Genomic DNA, 21,139 nt, shown 5'->3' with positions numbered 1-21,139 from the left:
GTTAGCTCACAATAAGACATCCCTGAGTGCACACTGAAAAGTGTAAGCTCTCAAAAACTATTTCTGAAAAGTCATATAGCATAGGAAATATAGCCTCAAACATCAATAAAGGGAAGAAGTGTGGTTTATTAAACAAGGAGTTTAATTTCAAGCATATTCTGTAATGAGAAAGAACAGAACATTTGTTGAGGGGAAAAAGAAAATAAACAGAAAAAGAAACAGAGCTTATGACTCCAAAACGCTCCTCTAAACATTCAAAGGATAATGGTACAATGAGCAATAAGCAGCATGGGTTCATAAGGAACATGTCGTGCCAAGGAAACGTGATTGCTTTTTTGATAGAACTGCAAAAATCCTGGATGAGAGATACACAGCATGATTTTAATAAAGGATTTAATACAGTGTCTTACTAAATCTCCCAAAATGAATCCAAATTGCTTTGGACATAAGCACTGTCATGTAAATTGAAAACAGGTTGAAGGATCACAAACACTGGCTGATGAGAAATGGCAGCAGATTGCACTAAGTTGTGGGGAATTAGGCAGTGGGTCTACTGCAAAGTATGAAGTTGTTTCTTATTTTAATAACTTCATTAATAAGCTCAAAGAAAAGGCAAACAATATGTAAATTACCTTGGCAGATGAAACTACTGAGAATAATGTTACAGTGGCAGAAAATAAAAACTAAGGGCTAATTAAAAAGAAAAAAAAAAGCGAAGTACCAAGCTACTGCATTGGAGAAGGGAGACCCCACAGCAGAAAAAACCAAGCATCTTCTACAGTCAAAGCAAGGGCCTACACTTAGCCCAGCAATGAAAGGGTAATTAATATATGCTATTTATGATACATATGACTGTTTGGAGTGCAATTCATTGGACACAGAAGTTAATGCATGCCCAAGCCACATATTGAGTAGTTTAATGTGGAACAGGAAAGGAGAAAATTATCTGCCTGTAAAAAACATAAGATTTTGTTAACTATTAAATACATTTTAGCATACCAAAGTACAGAAAAATCTTGAAATGCACATGTAAGGGAGAGACAGGGACCATAACACCAGGAGATAACAGAGGCTAGGGACAAATAATCTAAAGACGTCTGCTTCATGATTTCAAGGGCTGAGGCAGCGTCTATACTATAGTCTCTCCCTTAACTATTCTATTCTTTAAGCTCTTCTTCTTTTCCTCATATTCTCTCAAGAGAATCCCTTCTTCCTCACTCATGACTTTTTTTTCTGCCAGCCTTCTTGACTTCTCTCCCTCTTTGTCTTTCAGAGTCTTTCTCAGCTCCCTTCCTCTCATTTTCTTAATTTATGATTAAAGCTGCACAAGGCTGCTTAAAACCAGCTACTGAGATGCCACTCAGCTACCTCTGCCACTCTGAAATACATGCGATCACCCACTCTTGGCTGGACTGCAGGCTGGATGAGAGGAGGTGCTGCTGTGCTGGGCAATCTTGGCTATCCCAAGGACATCAGTGCTGCCAAAACCTTTTGAAATTCTTTGCAATTTCTCAGTATGGTTGCAACTGGAAATGGTGGAGCTCCCTCTCTTTCATCAGTCTCTCCACAACAGCTGTGAAACCTTTGTTATGGCCCCAGAGATCTTCCACAGTTCATGGAGCATAACCAAGAAGTCACTACAGTTCAGATCTTAATTTCCCTTGAACTTCAGGATTGCATTAGATAATAAACTAGGGCAAATAGTTAGTCACAGGAGTAATGTTCATGCTGAGTATCTATATCACATGGCAGTCTGACTTGAAACTTTGAATATCAGTTTGTGCTTTTTAGGCTTTATGGCTCCAATTGAAATGAGCTGAAATAGTCAAACTAACTGGTAAATGTAGAAAACAAATATTTTGTATAAAGCAGCTAGCAAAATCACATGCACCAAACCCAGTGTGGCTCCTGAGAAGTCACTGGCACCTCTGGGGGTTTCAGTACAGGATGAATAATTTCCTGTGAAATACAGGATTTTTGTGTATGAAAAAAGGCATTCATGTATGGACAGAGTTCCTGGAATGAAACTCCAGGAACAAAACCCCACACAAACAAACAAACAAATTAACAAATATCTAAGAATTCTCTGAAATACAATTATCAAAAGAATTTCACCATGGTGGATGCTTAAAGAAAAAACTCTCAGGCTGAACATGACCTAACACTTAAAATCTGTAAAGGTTTAAACTGTGTCCATATGACTCTTATTGCCTTTCAACACTTCTTAGCAATACAGAGTGAAAAACTCAGATAAGGTTTTAAGAAGGAAAGGTTTTATTATTTTTCCACTGATCTAAATTTCATAGCCAGGAAAAGAAAAAAAAAGTCTTTGCATCTCACCTTTAGTATTGAGACTTTTACTGTTTGAGCACTTCCTGTACAGAAACGTGTGAAGATGCTTATAAAGGTAAAAGAGAAGATGCTAACAAAAGAGACTGAAATAAAATGAATTTTTGTGGATGGACTTCAGACATTGGCTTTACCTTCATTGTCTTAAACTATATTCTGATATATGATGCCCAATGATACCACTAATAATAGGTACTCTTTCCCATGGTTCTACGTCATGTAAATATAACTTATTCTTCAAGTCATTCACCATAAAAAAAGAATTCATGACTTCTCAATCCAGTGATCACTGTTCGTAAATAGTCAATACATAGTCAATACATCATCATCATCAAAAGGCAGAAGCCTTTTGGATAAAAAAGGCCAGAAAAGCAGCAACGCAAGTATCAACCACATCACAATTTTCCATGTAACACAGATACTTGGTTTCTTTAATACTAATTGAAGAGTTGATGAAATTTCTCTTTTAAAACAAGGATAACTTATCAAACAAATCTATTTGGACTGTGTGACATGAGCATTGACATTTATCCTTTAAAACAGAATTCAAACTTCAGCAAAGAGAAAGGTTAAAGGGAAAAGCATTATAATTTAAAATGTGAAACTAGACAGGAAGAGCAATCTATACTCAGGAGCCATCAGAAGATTTCCTAATGAATGATGAATAAATGAACAATCAAACTACTAATTACAATAAACTTACAATACTATAATTAAACTTCAAATTATTTTTGAATTTAAATTTCAAAATTTTCAGCATTTGTGTATTATTATAGAGCCTGGCCCAACCATGTAAGAAACTGAATTCAAACCCAAAATTCTTCCTGTTGATTAGAGTGTGTTTATCTGTCTGAAATAAAAAGCCCAATGATACCACATCACAGTAATTATGCTCTTTCCAAACTCAGATTTTTATGACAGAATACACAGCAAAATCCAGTGAGATGTAAGAAGACAGCATACACAAATCTACTTTTTTTATACAAAAAAAAAGTTGTTCTATTAAATCTGCCTAAACAAGAAAGAAGAAACAAGAGTAAAGTAGCTGAGCACACCATAGTTCAAAACCAAAAAGACAGAAGTTTTTTTGGGAATATACTCTTTCTTCTTCAGCGATGAACTGTTGAACATTGCTAACAGGATTCTGGGCTGCAGCCAAAGTGTGGCTAGCAGGCTGAGGGAGGGGATTCTGCCCCTCTGCTCTGCTGTGGTGAGAGCCCAGCTGGAGTGCTGTGCTCATCTCTGGCAGCACCAACGTAACAAAAACAAGGGGCTGTTGGGCTAGTCCAGAAGAGGACTACAAAGATAATTAGAGGGCTGGAGGACCTCTCCTACCAAGACAGGCTGGAGAAGAAAAGGCTGCAGGGAGAACTTAAAGCACCTTCCAGTACCTAAAGAGAGCTGGAAAGAGACATTTCACAGAGATAAGGGGGAATGGCTTCAAAATGAAATAAGGTAGTTTTAGATTAGATATTAGGAAGAAATTCTTTACTGTGAGGATGGTGAGGAACAAGTTCCCTAGAGAAGTTGTTGATGCCCTGTCCCTGGAAGTGTTCAAGGCCAAGGTTGCTTGGGGCTCAGCATCCCGGTCTATGGAAGGTACATGGCAGGAGGGCTGGAATCCGATGATCTTGAAGGCCCCTTCCCACACAAATAATTCTGTGATTCTATGAACCCTGAGGAGAGGTAAAAAGAACAGCAGCTTCTTGCTGTTTCAGCTTCTTGCTGAAACACAATAACATGTTCAGTATTACTTATTCAGGTAATGAGTACTGGAGATATCAAAAAAACCAGCAGTGCAGACATTGAAAGCCTATTGATTTTTTTATCATAGATGAAATATCATAGAACACCAACAGAACAGAATGAATGTATTTGGAAACCGTTCAATTTTATGTTTTTTTCATGTAGAAACATGCTTATTGGTGTTCCTTTTATAGATTTTGGCTGCAAAAACATCTATGAATTTTAGTTCCCCAATCTAACAGAGAAAAATGTTTTGGGTGTTTCTGGGCTGGTTTTTTTTCTTTAAATATGTTATAAATATAAAAGTCTGCTTGTGGTTTTCGACATCATTTCTAGGCTGATGCATGAATTGGTAGAAAGACTGTCAAAACATATACAAATTCTTTAGCAGAGTTGTGAAAGCCTGAATGAACTGTAGGCTGTATCAGAAAATAATTGAGTAGGAGTTTTATTCTACAGGAATATCTTATCATAAGAAGTAACAGAATTATTTGAAAGACATGGGATGAATGCACCATCAGCCCTAAAAAAACCCACAATGAACTTGTTCCCTAAAAAAATTCAAACAAACAAAAACTCAGAAATTGTATGGACTGCAGCAATTTTTTTTAATGAGACCAAAGCTATTTGAAAAATGCAATTTTCAGACACCAACTTTCAGTTTTTAACATCAGCAGAAGTAAACAGGAGACTTTCATAATGGCAAATGAACTGTTTCTAAAGCCAGCAAAAGACCTTTAGCTTGGCTAAATACAATCAACAAAATCCAAATTTTCTGAATGTGCTGTTCTTTGCAACAAAGAAAATATTAATGAACCAAAAGAAATGTGACAAAGATAATAGTTTATAAGACTTTTCTTTGTGTTCAGAAATAATTTTTCTCCATTATAAACCAGGCGAAATGCCGACACTGGAAAACCTATGCACAAGTCAGTTCTTATCTCACCATTACAGGATCAGTGATGTCAACCAAACACTGCTTAACCTTCTTCTTGATGATCCATATTTCTTGCAGAAGTATATAGAAGGGCAGTATGTCTGCTAGCTCCTGTCTGCGTCTTTCATATAAAAGCTAGCAGCAATAATCCCCAGTACCCTTTACGAACAAGCAGGGAATTTATCATATCTGGTTGTAATGCCCTTTGGGACTCTTCAGGAAGAAAGGCACTGTAAATGTAAGCTCATTATCATCATTAACTCCTTTTATACACCAGCTGAGCTCAGAAGGAACAAACGAGAGAAAAATGTAAGGGAAAAAAAAGGTTAAATACATTTGCCATTCTCTTCCTGATAGGTTTTAGCACTTCCTAGTTAGTTTTTAACACTCATAGATACCTTTATTAGATTACACTTATTATTTATTAGGAATTCTTAAAATTACTTTGGTCATTTTTTCCCAGGAGATTATATTTACATTGCTAAGGAAGAAGAAAATGGCTTGACTTGTATTTAGGGATATGTAACACAGCAGTGCCTAACTGATTACACACTCCCGTAAGCTCAGAAACACCTTACGGTTTCCACAGTTATACCTCACCTACATGTGTGAGAATGACTTGAAAAAAGGAAAAACTCTCTGTTTGCCTTGTTTGTGTTTTGTGGGTGACGTTCACGGACATTTTTCATAGGAAAAATAGCACAACACCTTCTCAAACTGCTTTATGGGAAAAATATTAAACTTTTAAACTGGTTGGGCATACTTTACACAAAAGCTCTACAAAATGGCAACTTGTAGGGGCGATGCAGGATGCTTAAGGGTACTTAATTTTACAGAATTACTGCATCCAAATTCGGCAAGCGGTCACCTGAATGAAATAAAAAATCAGAGAAACAAGAAGAACTATAAAGTTTATCTGACTGTACAAATGCAAGAAAGAAAATCATACACAAATGTCCATAGCCGGAAAGAAATTTGTGGAGACACTTCTGATGCTATTCCACTGCGGGATGATGTGTGAACATCACCTCCTTCGCCCAGCCTGCTGCTCCGTTTTGCGCTCTCCCAGGGGAACACGCGCCCTTTTCTCTCCCCGCCCGTGGCCTCTGCCCCTGCAGTAAGGTGCCCTCGCTGCTCCGGTGCCGTCCCGGTGCCGACAGCTTCCCGCACCGCCTCCCAGCCACCCTCCGCTCCCACCGGGCGAGACTCCCGGTACCAGAGCAGGGCGCTTGGCCCGCCTGTCGCTCCGCTCGGTCCCGCTGGCACCCGGGGAGGGCAGCCCAGACGCTGAGACCGGAACGCGCCGCTGAGCTGGGGAGAGCCGGCGGCGGGGATGTATCCCGGCCAGGACAGCTCGGGGGCCGGCGGGGAGCACAGCACCCGACCCGACCCGACCCCACACCTGCCCCTCAGCCCGGCCCGACCCGGCCCGGCCCCACACCCGCCCTCGGCCCGGCCCGGTTCGGCCCCACAGCCGCCCCTCAGCCCGGCCCGGTCCGGCCCCACACCCGCCCTCAGCCCGGCCCTGTCCGGCCCCACAGCCGCCCCTCAGCCCGGCCGCCCCGGCGGGCGGCGCCTCGGCCCGCGCGCGCCGCCGGGCGGCGCTTGCGCACTGCGGCCGCCGCGGCTCGCCCGCCTCTCCGGCGCGCCCCGAGAGCCGCGGCGGAGCCGCTCCGAGCCCGGCGAGCCGCACCGGGCTGAGCGGAGCCAGAGGCGCAGGGAGCCGGCAGCGGGAGCAGAGCCCGCCGTACACCAGCCCCTGCCTGCGCCGGGACCGTGGCTGCCGCCTGGCTTCACCTGGTGCCCGCACGACTCGGGAGGCGAGAGCAGCCCCGAGGGGTCCGTCCAGGGGCTTGCCCGCCCGGCACCGGCAGCATCTTTGGCGCCCTGGCCGTGCTCGCCGTCCCCTGCCCGTGCGAGTTGTTTGGGGGTGCAATGATCGATCCCGGCAAGAGTTTTGCAAAGCTCTGAAACACCTTAAGCTGCGTGCAACAACCTGTGTTCTCCGAGGTGCTGGAGATGACGAGTTAGTGTTCGCGACCGCCCGGCGAGGGCAGGTGTCTTCCTAAAGGGACCTTTCTTGACCCGTAGAGCCGCTGGGTGCCCGCGACGGCGAGAGGACGCAAATGGGCAGCACGAGACCGGGGCGGCTGCTGGCGAGGAGGCAGCGGTCCCGGGAAAGGGCGGAGCGCCGAGGGGGGGCTCTCCCGGCGCTGCACTTGCTACATTAACTCGGCGCGTCGGACACGGCGACACAACTTTCCGGGTCTGCCCGGGCGTCGGTGACAAGAGGCTCCTCGCCGCTCCGTTCGTCGCGCCCCCAGCGCCGGCCGCTGCCCGCGGCGGACCCCGGCGGCAACGGGAGCCGCGCTCCGGCGGCAGCGGCGTCGTGGCTGCTCCTGACCCGGCTATTCCCGGGAGCCGGGTGGGCATGTCTCCCGCTCCCAGCCCCGCCGAGCGAGGCGGCCGCCGGGTCTGAAGGAGAGCGGGCGAGCCCCGCCGCCTCCCGGCCATGCGGCCCCTCGGCGCTCCGCTCGCCCTGCTCTGCCAGGTGCTGGGTGCGTGGGCTGCCTGCGCCCTGGCCCCGGACGCCGTCGCAGCCTCTGGGCCGCCGGCGCCCCGCAGCGCGCCCGCTCGCCGCCGGCCCCGCCGCCCCTCGGCCTCGGCCGGCGGGCGGCCGCGACGCCGCCCGGGCGCGGAGCCCTCCCTCGCGGCGGAGCGGCGGGGCCGGGCGGCAGCTGCGCGCCACGCGGGGCCCCGGGCACCGGGCGACGGCGGGCGCGGAGCAGCGAGCCCGGGGCCGGGGCGGCGGCGCGGAGGGGCGGGGCGGGCGGGCCCCGCTGGCTGCCCCTGAACGGCTCGGCCGGCGGCGAGGGCAGCGCCGGGGGCCGCGGGAACGCCACGGGGCGCCGCGCCCGGCTCCGCAACCCCTTCTACCCGCTGACCGAGGAGTCGTACGGCGCCTACGCCGTCATGTGCCTCTCCGTGGTGATCTTCGGCATCGGCATCATGGGCAACATGGCAGTGATGTGCATCGTCTGTCACAACTACTACATGCGGAGCATCTCCAACTCCCTGCTGGCCAACCTGGCCTTCTGGGACTTCCTTATCGTCTTCTTCTGCCTGCCGCTGGTTATCTTCCAGGAGCTCACCAAGAAGTGGCTTCTAGAAGACTTCTCTTGCAAAATCGTCCCGTACATTGAGGTAACGTCCGTGGGTGGGGCCACGCGGACCCCGAGCTCCTCTCCCCGCCGCAAGCCTGAGCCGTGTGCGGGGCCGGCGCTGCTCCCTGTCATCGCTGTCACCGGGGGCGTCCCGGCGCGCTTTGGTTCGGGTTTCCTGAGTGCTCTTGCGACGGAGCGGGGCCCGTCCCGGCCCCGCAGGGAGCGGAGTCGGCGGTGGCCGCCCCGGGTCCAGCGGCACCGGCATTTCTGTGGCTCCCGCTGAGTGCGTCCGGCGCTTCCTGCCACTCGCACGACTTCTGCCAAACTTTCCCTGTTCCCTGTGACCCTGAAAAACAAGTGATCCTCTCAGAATTACATTTCAAGTTTTTCACTTTGTTTATTTCAGTACAGTGAAGATGAGTCAGGAAAGCGGGTGAAGGGCTTGAGGGGATGGCTTGTAAGGAGGTGATTGTAAAAATGGGATCATCCCATCAATGGAATATCTGGGCTCTTAACTTATATTTCATCGTTCAAATCTCACGTTTATTTAGCTGCAGGTTTGTTGGGTTTTTGTTTTGTTTTGTTTTTTTTTTTTTTTTTTGAAAGACACCAGCTCCGTTTAAACTGCAGCTTCTTGGCAGCTGTTCAGCGGCTCTGTCAAAGAAGCTCTCAGACAGCTGGCCGCAGTCCTGCCGGCAGTGCTCAGGTTGTCTGCTTTATTTATTTACTGGAACTGAACACTGAGGCTTGCTGCTACGGCGGTTGCCTGGAGTTCTGGCTGGCTCTCCTGTATTCCCGAAACCTTATGTCCAGCATTATTCGGTAACTGAGAGCTGAGGAAACAACTGGTGGTTCTCTTGTCCTAAGAACGAGCTATTAGAAAAAAAAACCCAAACAAACAAAAAAGCAACCCCTGTCCCCCTCCCAGAAAACCCTCAAATACCCAACTTGGTATTAATATGGAGTGTCAGTTTCAGGAGCACATTAGTACACAGTAACACAGAATTAACTGTATCAAATGATACTAGGATATTTTGAAGTGTTAAGAAAGATGTGTGACCTGTGTAGCCATAAAATTGCCACTGCTTCTTTCATCTGTTTAGTTTATTACTGGTGGTATTGGACAAAGGGTGGAGCTGTGTTACGCTTAGTTGAATTCTAGGCCAGTACTATGCCACCTGCATTTAAAAAACTCAGAGTACAATTAAGTGATTTGCATTTAAGAAGACATGATGCAGTAAATATGTATTTGTGGAGACCCTGATAGTGCTTGAATCCTTTAAAATTCCTGAAATGGATTCTGGGGCTGCTGTATTAACCTGTAAAAGTAAGTAGCCAGTAAGTAAGTAGCAGTGTTTTAAGAGTAACCATTTCATTTAAAATAAATAGTGTAGTTTGTGTTTCAAGCACTTTCATGTGACATTGCATGCTTCCTAACCCTTTTTTGGTGCATCCACATGCAAAGTTGAAATAGATCAGTAGTTTAGATGATTTGTGTGGCCACACTGTTCCTCAAAATTAGTTGCTTATGCTTTGCAGCTTTGGGCACTAAAGAGTTTTTCAAACTGAAAATAGCTTAGCTGAAATGTAGTTGCTGAAATTCAAAACTGTAATCCTGAAAAATATTCAGCTGCTGCTATACGCCATTATAATTTAACGTTACCTAATTTTTTCACTTTAAAATTCTGTGGATGTCTAGAGTTGGTCTTATACAAGAACTGGCACCAGTCCAGTCAGGTGAACCAGTGGCTGTGTTAGGCTTAATTATCACTGGTGTCTAAAAGTAAAGCATTTCCCTTGTCCTTGAGGAAGTATAATAACTTGGTTCTAAAGTTAAGTTCTTGAGAACTTTAGTTCTTGGTTACAAATATAAAGAGTTTTAGCCTTAGGGTTCTGTGTTGCTCCCAGAATTGTATAGTTTTTGTTCAGTGTCATTAAATATAATACTCATGTATGTAAAGTATCTCATCACCTTGAGAGGAGTAAGTAAAGGCTGGATTTCCCTCTCTGTAAACTGTGGCAATGAGTGGCAGATCCTGAACACTAGTGGATCAGTTCACCTGGAGCCTGGAATGAAGGACACTGTCCTATAAATCAGGATTTGACCCTGCTGAGGCTGAGAAGGCAGCTAGAGCAAAGGTTCACTGCTTTCCAAGTGTTGATCTAACCTCAGAGGCATTACACAGTGACACTGACACCACCAGGAGCAATGCAGATGTGTAGCATGTCATGAAATCCATCCCATGTGCAGCTGCTGCTCCTTGCTCTGTCAAGGATTGTTTACAGCAGTACATTCATCTGACAGCTGAAGAACACTCTCTTTTCCTTTGTAACTCACCTGGGCAGGCCCATCTTCTCCTCACACAGAGGGGAAGGTGAAGTGTTCTTATCTCCTTGAGAGGAAAGCTTTGACAGATATCTTCAGGAGAAGTTTCCAGAACTTTGCAGAATACAAATATGGAGTCATCTTCCTGAAGATGGACACATTTTAACCTCCTGTCTGTATTTTCTATACGTTTGCACAGTGTTTGGTTCTTTTAAGGGTCTCTTGGTTCCATCTTTTCATCTCTTTATTTCTGGGGGTTTTTTGCATATGCTGTTTAGAGAGAGAGCTATGTGTCTCACCTGGGTTTGTAGATTCAGAAGTAACTCAAACATCAAAACCCCTTATTGGCCTGAGTCTTCTGTCATACCAGCTTTTACTCTCAAAACTAGAGAACAGGGATGGCTGATTATCCACAGCAAGTGATGCAGTGATCACAGCATTTTAACATAATTCAAGCATGCTTTGTGCTGTTTGGAGGTTTCAAGTGATCCCAGGGAAATACCTTGAGTTTTCTTAGTTCAGCCTCTTGTGGCCAATTGGTTTTTATTTGTGCTGTTTTATGGATATTGTGTAGAATTCCAACAAAGCATCTGCTGCTAGTGATAACACATATGCACGCACAGTCTGGGGAAAATGCTTTATATCTTCCTGCACATTTGTATAGGTAAAGACTGAGCTTACAGCAGTGGAATGTCTTCACAAATTTAATTTAAAGGCCAGTTTTCCCATACCTAATAAAGATCTTCCATGACAAGTGCATTAAATAGTAATTTCAGCTATATATTGTATAATAGTATGGCCACTTGTAACTACTAGTTTTGAGTGTACTGAAAAGGAGTTGAGAAGGGAATTCAAACAACTGATGCAGCTACTCTGCCTGTAAGGATGTGTGGAGATGTGCTTCTCCTTTGCCTTTTAATACTCTGCCATCAGAATTCTAGATTTTGGCATGCATGTCTGAAGTGCTTACCTGCACACTGTTTGTTTTGTCTTTCGTATACTTTTGTCAGTATTACTCAGAATCAGGAGACATGAGGTAAATGACAATAGAAAGACAATGAATTTGGCTTATTCCTGCTGAAGTGGAATTCTTTTTGTTTTATTCAAAGCACTCAGTCTTTTGAATATAGTTCCAGTTTTCCTACTTGCAGATTTATTCTAAGCCTTAATAGAAAGAAATATAAATGTAGATGAAATCTGTACTGTTACTGTGCTTTTAAATATTTTACAACTGCTAGTCATGTGAAGTTGTGGGTTTTTTTCTTTATTTTATTTTAATGCTGAAAGCCAGTAGTGAAGAGATTAAATAAGTTGTTTAAGGCCCAGAGCAACTTGCGCAAGATGACAAATGGATTCTGTCAGGTGGAACTTCTTTCAGGTTTAAGAAGGAACTTTACTTGAGTTGTGTGCATTTTGCTCTTGGAGGTTACACGAGAAGCTTTGTTTGAGTGGGTTGCATTCTATGTCAACAGATTGAATCAAGCTACTTATGGCCAAGTAAGGGTTTAGAATTGAGGAATGGTCTGGCATGAGGGTTTGCAGAGGCTGATTTACCATCCTGTGCAGTCCAGCACAGAGCAAGAAGTTGCTGAGGCCAGTGTGTGATACACAGCCCTGAATTCAGTGCTAGTAGACATGAGGCCCTCTGCCTTTCCCAGACACCTCACAAAGAACAGGACAAAGTTTGTGGTGTCCTCATCTGGACCATAACATGCATACCAGACTGGTGTGATTCTGGAGCAGGCTGACAGTAAAAGCCTTTGAAATCTGACGCCCAAACTCTGCATATGCTTTTGGCAATGAATTTGTGGCATCACTCCTGTTTCTTGTGGGCAAGTTCCAGCTCAGGAAAGCTATCACAATTAGTATTCTTAGTGGAAAGCATAAGGATTGATTTGGACTGAAACACGAATTACTCTCTTTCCCTGGAGCTGATCCTGCAGGGCAATTTGAGGTGAGGCTTTTTCCCATTTCTCTGTACTTGACAGAGGTAAGCAAGAAGCACAGAGAAAGCTGCTGTTCTCTGCCTGTTCCAAAGCTGTGAGAAGAGATCCCTATTTGAAGTTTCACTTTAGGGAAGCAAGCAAATACATTTTTAATGGGAGTTTATAAAAGCTGTGTATTGTCTGTCTTTTCTGTGTCTTTTGATGTGCGGCATTTTCTTTATGTCTCTTCTTTGACTCTAGTCAGAGCTGTGCTCCTGAACCTCCAGTGAGTCCTCTGGGTCACAAAGACACTCAGAAATGTTTGCAGTTTCAAGGCTTCATCATGAGAGTTTTCTAGGGCAATGGCTTGATGTATCTTTAATTGAGCAGAATATCTTCAGTGCTTATCACACAATAACTATTTAAAACTGGAGTGTTAATATATGTCTGCCCTTTAGGTATTAATGGCACAATGATGATAGCTGCCATGTTGGTTGTTCTGTCAGTCTTTCCTCTGCAAATCCTGTCCTTAGGATCCTCTGAGTTTTTGCTTTTGGCTAAACTTTGCCTGTGGCATTTCAGCATGCAAATGAATTTGTGTCAGAGTAGGTTTAAAATTGGGTCAGTAATATTTAAGTTACATATGTGTGGAGAGGAAAAGGCAGCATCTGTGATCCCAGCTCTATTGACTCTGCTCTGAACACTAGCATGTAATTTCTCTATATGACAGGATTTTTCCCGCAGAAAGAGGAAGAGGTAGATTTCTATCTGTAGGTCCATATTGCCGCTATTAAGAACTAGTGCAGGAGTCCCTTGTGTAGTGTGATGAGAGCTGGATGCTCAGTGGAGAGTGACACAGAAAAAGGAAAAAAAAATAAATGTACCTATTTGGTAGCATGGTAGATAGCAAACAGGAAAATGAACAAAAATGAAATCCTTTTGTGTTCTGTGATATTTCCAAGCCCCTGGATAAGCATGTGGTGTACTACTGAGTATTTCCAGTGCCCTGATTGTCTGTTGACTTTTGCTTCCAGCAGAAGTCAAGAGTGGCACATGGAAGTGGATTCTGATTCTAAGCAGTATGTCTTGTGATATACAGAAGTGTAAGATATTAAGAGTAAATATCACATAAAGCATGTGTGCTTTGTGACTCCTTGCTGTGAATGTTGATAGTACTTCAAAGGAAACAACAGTGTTGTACCTATTATTCCATGTGTGTGGGATCATCTCCCTGATAGTAGATTTTAGAATTATCATCTCATCTTTCAGATAGGTGATGTAGATTTTTATTTGGAATGCATAAGGTAATTGCTGATGTCAGAGCTGTCCCTGGCCCCAGATCTTCTTGGCTACTGAATTATTCTTGCCACACCACAGTAGTGTTTTTGCTGTGAGACTTTTCCCTATTTTAATGCATAAAGCCATTAATGTCTCATAGCACTTCTTGAGAGAAATACAGATATATTTTTGTTCATTTTTAATAATGACTGTTTTTCTTGGTTTTGTTTTGGGTTTTTTTTGGGGTTTTTTTGGGAGTGGAGTGAGACTTTATTAAAAGAACAGAAATCTAGATAAATATTACATAGTTGTTTGCAATGGGTTGATCTTTTATTTTGCAGTAGTCTGTTCTTATTACCTAGAGTCTGTACTGTAAGTGTAGAGTAGCACAAAAAAAAAAAAAAAGGTATTGCAGTCTGTGCTAAATTTATTTATTTATCTTAGGGAAAACTGAGAAGTCTACAGGTGTCCCCCTGGTATGTTGCATTAACATCTTCAAAAGCTATGAAGTTTAATGTGGATGTGGAATAGCCATCAGAAAATGATAATCTATAATGGCTTGAGGAATAAAAAGTCATTTATATGATATAACAGGAATGGATATACAGAGTCTATGGAGTGTCACTGATAGCTCAGAGGTGGCTTGGATAGAAGTCACCAACCTCTTCTGTAGTTCAGCTTTCCCATTACAATGGGAAAATGTTTTGTATACCCATCTCATCTTGTAACAAAGGAGGAGTGCCATGCAGTTTTAAGAAATTCTTTGCTAACAGCATAAAATATATTCTGTCTTAGAAACTTCAGCTTCAGCTGATAGAAGGATCTATTTCTTATAACACCATTATTTTAACTTGTTCAATATAAACTTAGTCTACATTGTTTCCACTCACTTCTCCATCAGAATGGTCACTGCCATTTCTACACTGGAGTTGCTCAGAGCTGGTTGATTTTCATTCTGTACATTCACTGTCTTTTGGCTTAAGTAACTTTTGTATCTCATAATACAGTTTTTTGTAGAGCAGCAATATCAGTTCTTGCTCTGTCTTTCTGGGTGGAATGACCCAACCTCTCTTTTATATTCACTTACAGAATTTGGCCTTTGTTGGTCTTTTCGCCCAAATCACCTTTTCTGATTTTGTTTCTGGTTTTCATTACTTTTGACTAGAAATTAGTGGGACAAAATTGGGTCTTATTCTCACAGCCATAACTCACTGTAATACATCTACACTGCTCTGCTGGTTAGCCAGAGTCTCTCCTGGAAGCCAGGGCTAAGAGCTGTGGACCACAGCCAGGAGAAGAAGTAGGGCAGGCCAGGAAAGGCCTGGGAACATTCTGGTAATTGTTAAAGCTTGTGAAAGGGGAACCAGTATGTTGGAAGAGTGGACAGGGGAACAGCAATTATGCTGAGCATTTCATGAGTTTGCTATTGTTCTCTGTGGCCTCAGTTCCCCATATCAGTTCTGACACTCTTGACTAACAGCTGGTGAGCTAATGACCAAAGGTTTATGCAGTGTCTTGAAGGGGCATCACAGTGCCCACTAACTCTGTCAAGGTTTTTTAAAGAGCAAGTGTGTTCAAAGAGATTCTTTTGTAACAATAATTCTGCGTGTGCTGTAGCTAGCAATCCTTTCAGCAGTAGTTCCCTGCCCAAATGGTGTGGGTATCTCCTCAAAGCAGGGGTTCCTTCACCACTTCCTCAGAGCAGATTGATGGTCATTCAGTTGGAAATTTGGGGACTTTGCTGATTTCATGTAGTAAGATAAAGTTGTAAAATTATGTCATCCTGAATGTCTAGAGGCTGCAGAAGAATCTTCAGTGGACAGTATGGAAATAAATCAGACAACTAAGTGATGATCAAAAACTACTGAGCCTGAGTTGTCCTTACCTTGCCTTGTTTCCTGCCAGGTTGGTGGAATTAAGATTAGAACAGCATATCAGACACTCAGCTGTTACAACAAGAGTGCCATTTAACTCTGTGCGGCCTTGCACCACTTTGTGATTTGTTAATTTGTGCTTTACCTTCTCCCTGTCAAATTAATGATCTTAATTTTGTAGTTACTTCAAGGCAATATAATACCTGAAAAGAAAACTTCTCTGAATTTTTTCACACTTTCAGCTTAACTCTAATTATTAGTATGACTGGTATGAAGAAACACACCTAGACTGAAATTGTGTGAACATGCAGAATGCATGTCCCAGTTCTCACCCATAGGTTTTGAGAAGCACTCATTGATTTTGCTGGTTATTACTCATAGTCTGCTGTGTGGAGTAAATAATCCAACCCTTTAATTGCTCTACTGCATTTAAGCAAGTCAGCTGAAGTGAATCCATGATCATCTGCTTGAGTGTTTTTGTTTGGTTTTTGCAAGCTTTTCCATGGCATTACTAACTCTGCTAATCTACAGAAAATAGGAGTCTGTTGCTTGTTCCAGGGAAACACTGGCTTTGTTTAGCTTGTTTCATCAGCAAATCCATGGGAGGGTTTTCAAAGCCGCCTTCCAATATTCCTAGTTGTTTCCTCTTGCTCTATTTCCCCGTTTGAAGCCTCCAAGTTGTTGGTCAGTCAATGTGACAGGAGCCCCGTAGGTTATGTTTCTTCATGGCAGACGTGTCTTCTTTCATTAGCCCAGCCCCAACAGCTGCAGAGTTTATTGTCTGGGCCACTGTGGAACAGTCTGTTTGCAATGAAATGCTGAAGTGTCTGCCTTGGGGTGGGGGGAGGCTCACGCCACAGCTGAAAGGAAACATCTTAGTGTACAGAGACTCAGGTTTTCTTCTGTTTTGCTGATTTTTATTTCGATCCCCAGTCATTTCCAGATCTCAGTTATTTCCCTGTCTCTTATAATTGTAGCAAGCTGAGTCCTGACCCTTTTGTTATTCATGTTGCATGCTAAGGCTAAAGGTTTTGCTGTCACTAAGAGATTTGAGGATTGTGCACACATTTAAATATTTTGGAAACAAAATTGCTAATCTTGAATTAAAAACTCTGAGCTGTGATACATAAAAATCATATTTCATTAGCGAAGTTTATCACTGTTAATTAAGATTTTCCTGTAAGTATTTTTCTTTAAATGTTTTTATTTTTTTGCTGTATTTATCAAGCTTTCTTTGAATCTTGTCAGACAATTAAACTTACAAATCAATGGTTGCCTATTAAAAATATTTACATAGTGCCTTGTCATTATTAAATATTTTTGCAAGTTAATTAGTAAGAGATTGGATCTTACTTATTCCATCTTTTAGGAAGCAGCTTCAAAGAATTCTCCAACCAAGCCAACATCTTGCATTTGTAATTCCAAGTGCCTTATATTTTCAGTGATAGTCAATTTTAACAATCTGATATGGCTGTTAAATATTGAAGGCCAAAATGAATCATACATTTATATAATTGTGCATAATTGTGCTATCTATCTTTGAAGAACTTTTTTCAGAGATGCATAAACAGTATTATTTCAATATTATGGTGGAAATCAGAAAGTGTTTCCTAAAGTCTATATGAAATTTGAATATAGCATTGCACATCAAATTCTGATAAGCAAAATTATAGTGAACTGCCTAATATTACTTTATTGCAGAGATATGGTTAATTCATTATAAAAGTAAGCATTCTTTACATTTATTAGCAATATTATTTTACTTTCTTTTTCCTTCACAACACATCAACACATTTTCAGCATAATACATGCATGCAAACCCAAGAAAATAAGTGAATTAAAAATCAACAGGGCACTTAGTCTTTGTCCAATTGAAGTTAATGGGAGTTCTGCTTTAAATTTGAACTGAAGTTGAATTTATTACTAATAGAATTAGGCCAAAATGTATATAGTCTTCTTGCAAATTTATTTTAGGAAATTAAATTATAAACAGGATAAAATGATAGGAAATGATGTTTCATGACAACACAAGATTTCTGTTCATGCATAGAATAATGATTATTAAAGCTAGAGAACATAAGCATTGCTCTGTACTTGTTCCTCACAGTATATAATTGACAGCTCTCTCCCATCCGTCTTTAAATCATTTGAAGAATGAAACTTCTTCTGTTTCTCCTGGCCTACAGTACACTCTCCCACAGAATGTTTCCTATGAAATTAAGCCTGGGTTTTCCTTGAACTTTTTCTAAGTAAAATATTGACTATTGGTTATATAGAGCCTAACCACTGTAGTGAAGATTAGTTTTGCACAGGCTCTAGAAGTCTGAGGATTTCAAATACAGTTTCTTTGAACTCATGGTGGGGGATGAATTTATGTGCCTACATCCCATCAAAATTTAGCTTAAAAGCCTAAGTCCACAAAAATAGTTGTTGGATCCTACTCAATTCAGTAGATGCCTCATCCCCAGGGTTTCTAAGTTTTGTAGATATGGAAGGTTTAATGTTTTGATCCCCTGCTTGCATGGTGAACTTGTTATGTGGTCATAACTTCAGCTGAAGGAATACTTTCCTATCTCTCTCATTTTGACTTAAAATTCCAACCCCTGTGGTGGAACCAATCTTTATGGGAAACACCCCTTAGAAAAACGTGGGGGAGGAAACAGTTTAGTTTTAAATTTTAGTCAATTCCTCTATATTTTTTTCCCCTCAGTGTTGCACAGATATTTGCTTGGACCTCCAGGACAAGCTGGAATAACAATTTGTAGGAGAAAAAATAGAAGCACATACTCTTTTTGGAATGCATGCTGGATGGTAGCTCAGCGAACACTGGAAGCTGAGTGCTGTCTGTGATGCTTCTTTCGATGGCGCTCAGCACCACGGTGCTCAACTTCTTCTCGGTGAAGAAGCTCGGTGCTTCTTTTCCTCCCCCCTTTTTTGCTCATTTTCTTTTCCCTTTTCTTCCCCACTTTGTTTTTTACCCTCCCCCAGAGAGCACCTGTATTAACCAGCACTGCCTCTCCTCCTTCCCAGGTGGCCTCTCTGGGCGTCACCACATTCACGCTGTGCGCTCTCTGCATCGACCGCTTCCGAGCCGCCACCAACGTGCAGATGTACTACGAGATGATCGAGAACTGCGCCTCCACCACGGCCAAGCTGGCTGTCATCTGGGTGGGCGCGCTGCTGCTGGCCCTGCCCGAGGTGGTGCTGCGCCAGCTGGCCACCGAGGAGCCCGAGTACAGCGGCAGCCCTCCAGGCGAGCGCTGCGTGGTGAAGATCTCCACAGCCCTGCCCGACACCATCTACGTGCTGGCTCTCACCTACGATGGGGCGCGGCTCTGGTGGTACTTCGGCTGCTATTTCTGTTTGCCCACCCTGTTCACCATTACTTGCTCCCTGGTGACAGCAAGGAAAATCAGGAGGGCAGAAAAAGCCTGCACGAGGGGGAACAAGCGACAGATTCAGCTGGAAAGTCAGATGAACTGCACAGTGGTGGCTTTGACCATTTTATATGGATTTTGCATAATTCCTGAAAACATTTGCAACATTGTGACTGCCTACATGTCCACAGGGGTCTCTCGACAGACTATGGACCTCCTCCATCTCATTAGTCAGTTCCTTTTGTTCTTTAAGTCCTGTGTCACCCCAGTTCTCCTGTTCTGTCTCTGTAAACCTTTCAGCCGGGCCTTTATGGAGTGTTGCTGTTGCTGCTGTGATGAATGCATCCAGAAGTCTTCCACGGTGACGAGTGATGACAATGACAATGAGTACACCACAGAGCTGGAGCTCTCCCCATTCAGTACCATTCGTCGAGAAATGTCAACTTTTGCTTCCGTGGGGACTCACTGTTAATTGACCTTAAGACTTTATTTCCTGCATATTTTTCCTTTTTCTTTTTTTTACTTCATATTTTTCTTCTTGAAGCAAAATGCAGGAAAAAAAAATCACTGTTAAAAACTGCTCTTAAAACCAGTCTGTATTAACAGTCATGCTTTGGAAAATTTCTTTGGTTATTAAAAGGAGAGAGAAGGAGAGCCAGCACTCAGTTTTACATCATGAGATTTTGTGTGGTGCTAGGATTTCATTGGTTGAGGAGGAGGATCCATATCAATCTGCTTTTATTTAATTCTGTAGTATTTTTTTGATAAGCACTGTAAAATGTTTATATAGACATTGTGGGCTTTTCAAGGTGTTTTCATGTAAAAGATGTGGTGGAAAGTATTTGAAGGTAGTTTTAATCAAATTACTGTACACTATTTTGAGAGGACTTGGGATTCAGAGAATTTATAAAGTAGCATAAAAATAAATGAGGTTTTATTCTTTAACTTGATTGTCATCTACATTTAACAAAGACACCTATAAGTAGCATTAAATTCCTTTAATAAGTAAAAAAAAACTTTGCATATCATAATTTAGGTGGCCATATTTAATTAACATTTGAGTACTTACACTTGAAGGATATAATTAGAGTGTTTAAGGAAGATGATTATAATGTTATTAGATTTATAGAAGTGGGTTTTTTAATGTTATATTATGAAGGTTCAGTGTGCCTCATTGAAAATTTTCTTCTTAACCTGCAGGTATACAAAATCTTGAGTTATTTTATACTTCTTACAAAGAAACACTCACTTTATCACTGAATTTTGTCTCGTGTGATTTCAAAATCAAGATTCTTTCCAGTATGCTGTTTGTTTTACATTGAGTTTTTGTCCTCCATCTCTGTATATATGGCTCCTACTGGCTTCAGTGAGAGTCTCATTGCAGAGAAAGGCTTTTTTTCTTGCCAGAGGTTTGCTGACAATAAATGTGAGGGACTGAAACATGTGGAGAGTGAGTTCCTTCTATTTTAAAAGGTATAAACACACTTGGGGCTTGACCTAGAGCCCATGGCAGTCAATGGAGAGGTTTCCATCAATTTCAGAGCTTTGAATCAGACTGGCATCTCCTTATTTGTTCTGGGATGTGTAGCATGAATATTAATCACAGGGGCTCTGTGTGCTGGTTCAGAACCATGCTGCTCTCAGAGACTGCTATTCACTAGCAGCTCACAGCCCTGAAGCTGGTTTTAGAGCTGCTGTGTGTTTTGCTGATGGCTTCTTGCTGTCCACAGAATTGTTAAAATGAGGAGGGTATGTCAACACTGCCAGCAACAGTGTGATAGAGTAAAATCCAAAGTTTTTATAAACAAGCCAGGCTGGAGACTGCAAAGTGCCTATCCTTACCAGCAGAGCTTATGTCCCCACTCTTGGCTGAAGCAGACATTCTGTTCTTGGCAGGCAAGCCGGCTCATATTTGCACTGGGCAGCAGGCTGAAGTGTAGACACAGGCTGAGGAACTGAATTTTTTATAGATAGCTTGTATTTTAATACTAATTAAATAAATAATGCAGCTGTATTGAGCAGAAGGAAAATTTCATACACTCATGCTTTGAAATTAACACTGGATGTAACTGATGCATTGTTACCTCCCTTTTGATACCTGCCTCTATATATGTTAAAGAGCTTGTTGTAACTTCTGGAAAGGACTCTATTTTTTGTTTGTAG

The 21,139-nt window shown here is 42.7% G+C and overlaps 1 protein-coding gene across 1 annotated transcript; it reads left to right on the top strand.

Moving 5' to 3' along the window:
- Positions 1–6,684: 6,684 nt before the first annotated feature.
- Positions 6,685–20,925, top strand: GPR37 (G protein-coupled receptor 37). The gene is given in 3 exon segments (XM_030961062.1): positions 6,685–7,649; positions 7,652–8,236; positions 18,630–20,925. Coding segments are annotated over 3 exon segments (1,509 nt in total). The 5' UTR covers positions 6,685–7,544; the 3' UTR covers positions 19,449–20,925.
- Positions 20,926–21,139: the final 214 nt, after the last annotated feature.

The sequence above is a fragment of the Camarhynchus parvulus genome, chromosome 1A (genome assembly GCF_901933205.1).
Source record: "Camarhynchus parvulus chromosome 1A, STF_HiC, whole genome shotgun sequence".
Lineage (NCBI taxonomy): Eukaryota > Metazoa > Chordata > Aves > Passeriformes > Thraupidae > Camarhynchus > Camarhynchus parvulus.
The sequence above is the reverse complement of the archived record's forward strand: the minus strand, read 5'-3'. Positions and strand labels throughout refer to the sequence as shown.